This window comes from Eschscholzia californica, unplaced genomic scaffold (genome assembly GCF_041429995.1).
Source record: "Eschscholzia californica isolate CP2 unplaced genomic scaffold, dmEscCali1.0.p SCAF_5, whole genome shotgun sequence".
Classification (NCBI taxonomy): domain Eukaryota; kingdom Viridiplantae; phylum Streptophyta; class Magnoliopsida; order Ranunculales; family Papaveraceae; genus Eschscholzia; species Eschscholzia californica.
The window spans coordinates 51,365,379-51,375,631 of NW_028238472.1; the positions used below are offsets into that span (position 1 = coordinate 51,365,379).

The following is a 10,253-nucleotide window of genomic DNA, read 5'->3' on the forward strand; positions in this document are numbered from 1 at the left end:
CTTGAGAATAATGCGTCGGAAAATTCGAACACGCCTCAACTAAATGTATGTATTCCTTAAAGTACAACTTCATTTGTCAGCGAATATGTGTACAGAGAGAAAGAGTTCAATATCTTTTTTATTTATGACATATGTTACTTAACAGGCGCGAGCATTGTCTCAACGTCGTCGGCGTGCGAGGGAACGGGCATCGCGGTCGCTGTCAGAGACGACGCAATTAGTTAACGCATCTACCTTTACGAATGTAATATTTCAACATCCTACATCTTATATTAACAATAAATAAATTCTCTACGTATTCCAACTATTTTGTTTAAATTCACTGTAGAACAGGAGTACAGCTCAATCTATGCGTCGTCAAAATGAAATATTGCTACGCCAACAAAAAGGAAAAGGGATAGCAAACCCATCTGAGGTATGTTAAACAAATGTTATATGATTTTTTAATGTATCATCTTCAAATCTGTAAATTTAAACTATCACCAACAATATAACAATATATATAAAGTTGATTTTCACCATTTAAATTAGTTAACTTACGTATTATTTTTACCATGTATAGGAACTTGAACAACCAATCATCATGACATATAAACATCTTCATTGGGGTAATCGTTACAGGTTTGTTAATAGTATTTATGAAGAAGGTGAGACATCCAGCCGCTCTCGAACAACGTCTCCTAATACAGTCAACGCAACCTTACTCGCTTCGACAAACGTAAATTTTCTTACATAGTTGTCATTTAAGAACAAATAACTACAATTTGTTTTTTAAGGAGTTTATTTAATATCAATATAGAATCGAAGTACAACTCCACGCATGCGGCGTCGGAAAGAAACGGTAACGCACCAGAAAAGAAGACAAACAGTGACAAATCAACCACAAGTATGCCAAATAGTTTATATCATTTTTCCTAATTCATAATTCTTTATACTCTAAATTTAGAATGGCTCCAGCAATATATTATACATAAATGTACATTTGTAATAACTACGATCCAAATAGCAACTAATTTATTTAATATCAATATAAAGTCGAAGTACATCTCAACGCATGCGGCGTGAGAATGAAAGTGTAACACGCCAACGAAAGCGAAAAGCGACGGCAAATCAACATGAGGTATGTACTGTTATATTACACCAAAAAATTTAACCTTTGTCAAATACTTATGCGATCACCTATGTATATAATATATATATACCTGGATAGGGAAACATGTCGGCAGGTCAACATACACAGTTGGTTAAGCGTATGAGATTTAATTTTAGCTGTTATGAAGAGGGTGAACCATCTAACCGCTCTCAAACCACGTCTGGTAATACGGTTGATGAATTCCCCCAACTTACATCTTTTTTCGTGGAAGACGCACCAACTATGATTTTGGATCGTCATTCCCTTGGGTTAATGGAAGTTGTTTGTCCACATTGTAAAGCACTCCACTGGCTTGATGAAAAGTTGAGTAACTCTCGTACTGATAGTCCATTATTTGGGACATGTTGTTTACAAGGGAAAATTCAACTACCTCAACTGCGTGAACCCCCTATGTCCTTAAAAGCACTATATGATGGCACTGATGCTAAATGTAAAGCATTTCGATGTAATATTCGACGTTACAATGCATCAAATGCTTTCACAAGTTTAGGATGCAACTTGGATCGCAGAAATTTCAATGGTCAGGGTCCTGTCTCATTCACTATACATGGAGAATTGCGCCACAGAACCGGATCACTTTTACTAGAGGATGGAACACCTCCCTCCTATGCTCAACTTTACATTTATGATCCATCGTCTGCTCTAAACATCCGTTGTCGTAGAAATGACGATTTAGATGTTTCGATCCTCCAAATTATCCAGGACACTTTAATCAGCCAGAATGCATTTTTTCCAATCTATAAACAGGCTCACGAAATTTTAATGCAACTGAATTCGTCAGGGAAAGATATACCCGTTAGTCTTCAATATAATTCAGCAACCGACAGACGACGCTATAATCTACCTACAACAGATGAAATTGCTATAATAATCCCTGGAGATGGGACCGAAATATGTTCGTCCCGTGATATAGTTTTACACTTGAAAGGAGGTACTGAATTAATGAGAATATCTGACTGTCACCCTGCTTATTTGCCGTTACACTATGTTTTGCTTTTTCCGTATGGGGAGTTGGGATGGTATCCCGAACTAAAACAGTGGGATACAAAATTGAATCGGATAAGTAGAAAACGTCTGACTCAGATGCAGTTCTTCGGTCATCGTCTATTCCAGCGTCTTGATGAATATTCAACTATATTAAGGGCGTGTAACTTATTCCAAGAGTTTTTGATAGATGCATGGGCCTCAACCGAACAGAATCGCTTGAATTATATAAGACTTCATCAGAGCAAGTTACGGTCGGAGTTGTATAATGGTCTCACGGATATGGCAAGTGCTGGGTTGCAACCTGATCAAATAGGTCGTCGATTTATCTTACCTTCGTCCTTTACAGGTAGCAGTAGGCATTTGTTTGAAATATACCAAGACTCTATGGCAATCACACGTTACCACCATCATCCAGATATTTTTTTAACAATGACTGCAAATCCAAAATGGCCAGAAATAGCGGCTGCACTGTTACCCAATCAAACTCTTATTGATCGACCAGATTTAGTTGCACGTGTTTTCGAGTTAAAGCGCAAAAAATTAATGAGCGTAATTAATAAAGATGGTTTGTTCGGAAAAGCCGTTGCTCATGTTTACACAATAGAGTTTCAGAAACGTGGATTGCCTCATATGCATGCTCTCATCTTCCTTCAAAAATCAGACAAAATTCATACACCTTCTCAGGTTGATCAATTTATTTCTGCCGAATTTCCAGATCAGGATGCCGATCCCCTACTTTTTGAGACTGTTAAAAATTGTATGGTACATGGTCCGTGTGGTTTACGACGTCCGACTTCTCCGTGTATGATAAACGGAAAATGCTCAAAAGGTTACCCCCGTAAGTTTGTGGATAAAACAACTATAGGAGAAGATGGATACCCGATATATCGTCGTCGTAATGATGGTCGTGCATTCTTCGTCAGAGGTCATTTTGTTGATAATAGGGATGTCGTTCCTTATAACCCCCACCTTTCTAAATTATTTGATTGTCACATCAATGTGGAAGTTTGTGCAAGTGTACGATGTGTTAAATATATAAACAAGTATATCTACAAAGGGGGTGATCGTACTACTATGGTTGTGGGTGCAACAGATGAGATTCAACAATACCTTGACTCACGATATATAGCACCACCAGAAGAAGCATGGAGATTATTCGGGTATTTACTACATGAAGAATATCCGTCCGTAGTGAGGTTAGCTGTGCATTTACCTGGTATGCATCATGTCGTTTTTCAGCCTATGGACAATCCAGAATCCGTTCAATATAAAGCTGATAACGAAATATCTACATTAATGGCTTTCTTCTTTCGTTGTGGTATAGATCCAATGGCAAGAAATTACACTTATCAAGAATTCCCTCAACACTATGTATGGGACAAACAATCAAAAATATGGGGGAAAAGGAAAAAAGGGTTTTCAATAGGAAGAATGTATTTTGTTAATCCTAACGAAAGAGAAAGGTTTTATTTGCGGTTATTATTAATTGTTGTAAAAGGTCCAGAATCATTCGAATCATTGCGTACGGTAAATGGTGAGGTGTATAACACTTTCAAATCAGCATGTGTTGCTCGTGGACTTTTGGAAGATGATGGTGAATGGATATTATGTCTAGAAGAAGCTGCGAAAATAAATACAGGTTACCAATTACGAAGATTGTTTTGTATTATTCTATTAGAATGTGCACCACTAAATCCATCTTCTTTATGGGATAGGTTTGCCCTAAACATTTGTGATGATCTAGGACACCAACTTCATATTACACGAGGTATTACAGAACAGACTCTCAGATACGGGATTTTGGATTGCACCTCCTCAACGAAATCCTCCTAGAGTATGGTAAATCCCTGAAAGACGATTTCTCATCCATGCCTCAACCCAATCAACGGTGGAATCAAATTTCAGGAAACCGATTTATTTGGGAACATATGCAACTACAAACATCAATTGATGATACAGAATTGGCTTCAAAAGTTGACCTCCTGAATAGTGCTCAAAATCAAGCTTTTGAGGCCATTGTTAGTTCTGTAAATAACAATGAAGGGTTACTGTTTTTCCTCAACGGTGGGTAGGGGTGGGAATCGGTCCGGACCGGTCGGTATCGGACTCTAACTTCATCGAACCGGTCGACTCGGACATAAACTGTTGGTGACCACCTATTTACTCGGGCGGACTCGAACGGTCACTCTCAAGAATTCTTTGTCCATTGACCATCCAAGACCGTTTATTTAACCGGTCTAGTCGGACACCGGACGGTCTCGGTCCGGACTTTCCAATAAATTTACTTAATTCAGAACTTTATTTTTATTACCACAAACAAAATTACTTACAAATGAAGATGTTTAGCCAAGAAATCAAAAGTAAATATAAAAAAGAAAAAACACAGTTGATCATCATTTGACAGGATATAATTAAGCCATGCACTAATGTTTGGTCTTCCAGAGGACTATATGACTATAGCCAACGATCATCACATATTCATATGTCTATAAAATTCAACGGTCAACTTCTAAAAATGAGGACAGTTTAGTCGGTCAACCTATTCGGTCACTCGTAACGGTCGGCCAGCGGTCGGTCCTTCGACATAGAATTTTGACCGTGACCGTCTGCCAATTCTTTCAGGCCGGTCGGACACTGACCGTTATGACCATCAGGTGTCCATGGACACTTTTTATCTCGGTCGAACGGGTCGGATAACGGTCTTCCAGATTTTTTTACCACCCCTAACGGTGGGGCAGGAACTGGAAAAACATTTTTATACAATACAATTGCAGCAACATGTCGAAAAAATGGCAATATAGTTATTACTGTTGCTTCATCAGGTATTGCCTCATTACTACTGGTCGGAGGAAGAACCGCTCATTCAACCTTTCGAATTCCTCTTGATGTCCACGAAGATTCAGTTTGTAACATTGGTAAGCAAACAACACTTGCGGATTTTTTCAGAGCATCAAAGTTGATCATATAGGACGAAGTTCCAATGCAACACAAGTATTGCGTCGAGGCTGTAGATCGTTCACTTCAAGATATTCGTAATAACAACAAACCTTTTGGTGGATTAACTGTTGTTCTTGGTGGTGACTTTCGTCAAATTCTTCCGGTTGTCCCTAAAGGAGTACGGGAACAAATAGTAGGGGCCTCACTACGGAGATCATTTCTTTGGATTAGCATTAAGGTAATCACTCTTTCACAAAACATGCGTCTCCAGTCGAATGACGCTGACAATCACATGTTTCGGACTTTCCTTCAACAGGTATATTCTCCAACTAATATTCATAACTTACTGTTCACATTTATTTTATAAATTTGTAAATTTATAAAATAAAATATATATATTTTTTAATAACTTATTGTATTTTCCTATGTAGGTAGGGACAACTGATTCGGAAAATTTACCATTACCTCCTTACCTAAATAGATGTCGTACTCTGGAAGAACTCGTAAGTGCAGTTTATCCTGAGTTAAATATGGATCATAATCTTACAACCAATTATCTTACACAAAGAACCATTTTGTCGGCACGGAATGAAGATGTGTCAGCCATAAATACTTTAGCTTTAAACATAACTCCTGGCGAAATGATCACTTACCTGGCTGCTGACAAAATGAATGAAACTGAAGATAACGATTACTCTTTTAATGCTCGCTACCCAAACGAGTTCCTAAACTCCCTTAATCCTTCCGGATTACCACCATTCAAGTTGCAGTTAAAAATCGGTTCTCCAATTATGCTGCTTAGGAACCTTTCCCCTAAAGATGGACTATGTAATGGCACCAGATTGATGGTTGTCAACTGTGGCAACCGAGTTCTTGAAGCAAAAATCTTGACTGGAGATAAACGCGGCAACATGGTATTTATTCCTAGAATCTCTCTGACCCCGAGTTCTTCTGAGTTGAACATTCAATTCACGAGACGTCAATTCCCTGTTCGTTTAGCATATGCAATGACAATAAACAAGTCTCAAGGCCAGTCAGTCACACATGTGGGAATAGACCTGCGGTTTCCAGTATTCAGTCACGGACAATTATATGTGGCTCTTTCTAGATGTACTGACAGCAAGAGAGTGCATATATTATTGCCTGAAAATTCCAATTTATTTACTACAACAAATGTTGTTTATAATGAAATTTTGTTGTAGTTATTTCATATATTTCAAAACTATTCATTTAGTGTCTCCCACATTTAGATTTCATTTTTTTATATTAAAGTTTTTCTCTTTATTATTATATACTTAAGAATCAACTTAACGATTCAACTCAATTTAAGATTCCGTGCCGAAGGCACGGGTTATACCTAGTATTATTTAAAATACATGGGTAATTGAGTAGTAAGCACAATGTTCATCTGGCCATTCGGAGATCAAACCATTGGATCAAATGAAGTGTTTCAACAGACTTTGGAGGAGTAACTTTGTTAGCTTCCCGTCCAATATGATATGTTCTATGACAACTCCAATTACAAGTCCTGAACCAAAACCCATCAACATGATTTTTCCAATCAAACATATTAGTTTCCCCTAAATCATCCTCACTTTCTTCTACTTCAGGCACTTTCACATGATCCCCACAATCTCTTGACACTTGAAACCCACACAAACCCAAGTTCCCCTCAAAGGAAGTGTTTGGGAATGTGTCGAATTGTCTACCTGTTGGTATGGTTCCAGTGAGTTGGTTTTGCGAAAGGTTCAAAACTGCGAGGGATGTTAGACTCGCAAGTTCCCAGGGTATATTGCCTGACAATTTGTTGTCTGAGAGATCTAACGATTCGAGTTTCTTGCAGTTTCCCAACGACGATAAAATATGGCCCGAGAAATTGTTGTGAGAAAAATTAAACATGTGCAGAAACTTGAGATCACCAACTGATTCAGGTATACGTCCTTGGATCGTATTCCTAGATAAATCTATACCCTTAAATTGAATGTTGATCCTATCTAATAACATCTCTATTCCTTTGTTGCTTACCCCCCTGGATATCTGTAGTAGTTATTTAAAGTGAAGTCCTGGGAATATTGATCAGTTGCCTTCATTAATGCATTAAATCTCGAAAAGTATTTCGATGTTAAACTCCCACTAAAAGAATTATTTGAGATGTCCATGACATGTAACATAGAAAATGCAAAATCATTTTGAAGGGGAAGTTCAAGGGGTCCATGGAGATGATTCGATCGAAGAACAAGAACACGTAAATGTGGCAATGACGCCAGCCAAGAAGGGAACTTATCTTTTATCAAATTGTTTCCCATGTCTAGATACCGTAGCTCTTTACAATTGCTTAGAGACTTTGGAACACGTCCTTCAAAAGAGTTACCATTGATATCAAGCATGTACAAATTGTTTCCATCAATAAAGGTTTCGGGGATTTGACCATCTAAGTGATTGTTTCGTAGATCTACTAAGTGAAGAGATTTGCTAAGTGGAGGTAATAAGCCAGACAACGAATTTTCTGCTAAAAAGAGATTGATCAAAGACTTACAGTTTCCAATTTCAGGTGGTATTGTACCGGACAGAAGATTGTTATTGAGGTAAATGTCAGTGACATTACCTAATAAGCCAAATGAAGATGGGATTTCTCCTGATAAATTGTTATGGCTCCAATCCAGTATCGCGAGCTCTGTTGCATTGCCGATGTTATCTGGGACCAAACCTCTGAAATAATTAAATTGAAGATAAATTTGTTTCAGGTGTTTGAGCTCAAACAAGCTTTTAGGTGTTTCTCCTGATAATCTATTATTGCTTAATTGCATTATTGTGATCTCAGCTGCATTGCCGACATTATTTGGGATTGAACCTGTAAAATTATTCCATCCAAGATCAAATTCTCTCAAATATTTGAGCTCGAAGAAACCTATAGGTATTTCTCCTGATAATCTATTATTGTTTAATTGCAGTATCATGATCTCAGTTGCATTGCCGACATTATTTGGGATTGAACCTGTGAAATTGTTCCATCCAAGGTCAAATTCTCTTAAATGTTCAAGCTCAAAGAAGGCCACAGGTATTTCTCCTAACAAACTATTAGAGCTTAAATACAGTACCGTGATCTCAGTTGCATTGCCGACGTTATTTGGGATCGAACCTGTGAAATCATTACTGCTAAGATAAAGATCTCTCGAATGTTTGAGCCCAAACAAAGAATTAGGTATTTCTCCTGATAATCTATTATTGTTTAATTGCAGGATCGTGATCTCAGTTGCATTGCCGACATTATTTGGGATTGAACCTGTAAAATTATTTTGTCCAAGGTCAAATTCTCTCAAATGTTTAAGCTCAAAGAAGGCCATAGGTATTTCTCCTGATAAACTATTAGAGCTTAAATACATCAACGTGATTTCAGTTGCATTGCCAACATTACTTGGGATCGGACCTGTGAAATTATTGTTACTAAGATAAAGATCTCTCAAATGTTTGAGCTCAAACAAGGAACTAGGTATTTCTCCAGATAATTTATTCTCACTAAAACTCACTCTCTCGAGCTCTGTTGCATTGCCAATGTTGTTTGGGATCAAACCTGTGAAATTATTCGATTTGAGATAAACTTCTTTCAAATGTTTGAGCTCAAATACGGCTTTCGGTATTTCACCTGATAAATTATTTTTGCTCAAACTCAGTTTCATGATCTTTGTTGCCTTGCCGATGTTATTAGGGATCAAACCTGTGAACCTATTTGATCTAAGATAAAGTTCTTCCAAATATTTGAGTTCAAACAAAGCTTTAGGTATTGCTCCAGATAATTTGTTTAAGCTCAGACACAATATCGTGAGTTTTGTTGCATTGCCAACGTTATCTGGTATCAAACCTTTGATATTGTTTCCTGTAAGATTAAGTTCTTTCAAATGTTTGAGCTCAAATAACGCTTTCGGTATTTCACCTGACAATTTGTTTTCGCTAAGGCTCAGTATCGTGAGCTTTTTTGCGTTGCCGACATTATTTGAGATCAAACCCGTCAAATTATTTCCAGTAAGATTAAGTAGTTTCAAATGTTTGAGCTCAAATAAAGCTTCAGGTATTTCTCCAGTCACGTTATTATACGAAATGGAGAAATAACTAAGTAGCCGCAAATTCTTTAAGCTATTTGCAGGTAACTCACCGGTTAGATGGTTCCATGAAAGATCAAAGTATCCAAGATGGCTACAATTTCCCAACTCTTGAGGGATTGAACCAGATAATTGATTATTACTTAGATCAATTGTCTCAATGTATCTTAACGATCCAATTTCAGATCCTAATTGACCAGAAATCCCATAATGACTCAGATTCAAAGAAACGACGTTGTGTTTAAGATCACATTTGATACCTACCCAGTGGCATGGAGTTGGATTGGATGAGTTCCAACTCCAAAATAGATCTTCAGGTGAGGAAAATCTGTTGAAAAGAGAGAGAAGAACGTTCCCATCGGAACTCAGAGCAGAGGTTGTAGAGAGAAAAACATTAACAAAACAAGAAAAGAAGAAGGGATAGAGAAGTTGAGATGAAGCCATGAATAATGATCTTGTAAAAGGGATTGTAGTAGTTTGTAATGAATTTGGCATGATTGAAGAATATAATACCATAGTATATATGTCAGTTCATCTCTACTCAATAGTCAAAGTCTGGAGTCAGTCAATAGACTTGACAAACCCGGTACTTACTCTCTCTCTCTCTCTCTCTCTCTCTGTCTCCCTCTCTCTATACAAATATACCGTCTATGTTGAGTCAGAAGAGCAAAGAGCAAAGATCAAAGGTGGGAGATGGGGCAGTGTATGGACTTTACGAATATAGATTTTCTTTGGAAGTTTTTGGACTGTGGGTGCTAAGGGTTGAATTGTCTCTACATAGATTCCGTGTTGTTTGCTCTGTAACTTAGGGGTCGGTAAGGGTACAGATTAAGATGACCGTTGGGGAAGTCGAACATGAATGGCGGGTAAAACGACACAATTTTGGTCAACCAAGTTGAGTATGGGGCACAGTTGGAGCTAGGGACAACAACATGAAAACAGTAATCCTTTTATCAGATAGATTCACGAAACACTTTGAGGGCCCTGGGCAAAATTGTTTTGATATGGTTTCTTTTGCATCATGATTGTCACATACCTATTTACGTATTGTCGGGATTTTTGTACAAAACACTTAGATT

General features: G+C 37.6%; 3 protein-coding genes across 3 annotated transcripts; 2 read left to right on the top strand and 1 right to left on the bottom strand.

Moving 5' to 3' along the window:
• Positions 1 to 1,215: 1,215 nt before the first annotated feature.
• Positions 1,216 to 4,203, top strand: LOC147540373 (uncharacterized). Its single transcript, XM_086642677.1, has one exon. It carries the CDS (start codon positions 1,217 to 1,219, stop codon positions 3,971 to 3,973), a length of 2,757 nt encoding a protein of 918 aa, XP_086498803.1. The 5' UTR covers position 1,216; the 3' UTR covers positions 3,974 to 4,203.
• Positions 4,204 to 4,892: 689 nt separating this feature from the next.
• On the top strand, positions 4,893 to 6,313 carry LOC147540374 (uncharacterized). The gene is made up of 2 exons (XM_086642591.1): positions 4,893 to 5,393; positions 5,509 to 6,313. The coding sequence occupies exons 1-2, from the start codon at positions 5,121 to 5,123 to the stop codon at positions 6,277 to 6,279; spliced, it is 1,044 nt and encodes a 347-aa protein (XP_086498717.1). The 5' UTR covers positions 4,893 to 5,120; the 3' UTR covers positions 6,280 to 6,313.
• A 131-nt stretch (positions 6,314 to 6,444) lies between these two features.
• Positions 6,445 to 9,663, bottom strand: LOC147540375 (uncharacterized). The gene has a single exon (XM_086642394.1). It carries the CDS (start codon positions 9,616 to 9,618, stop codon positions 7,099 to 7,101), a length of 2,520 nt encoding a protein of 839 aa, XP_086498520.1. The 5' UTR covers positions 9,619 to 9,663; the 3' UTR covers positions 6,445 to 7,098.
• Between the last annotated feature and the right edge of the window lie 590 nt (positions 9,664 to 10,253).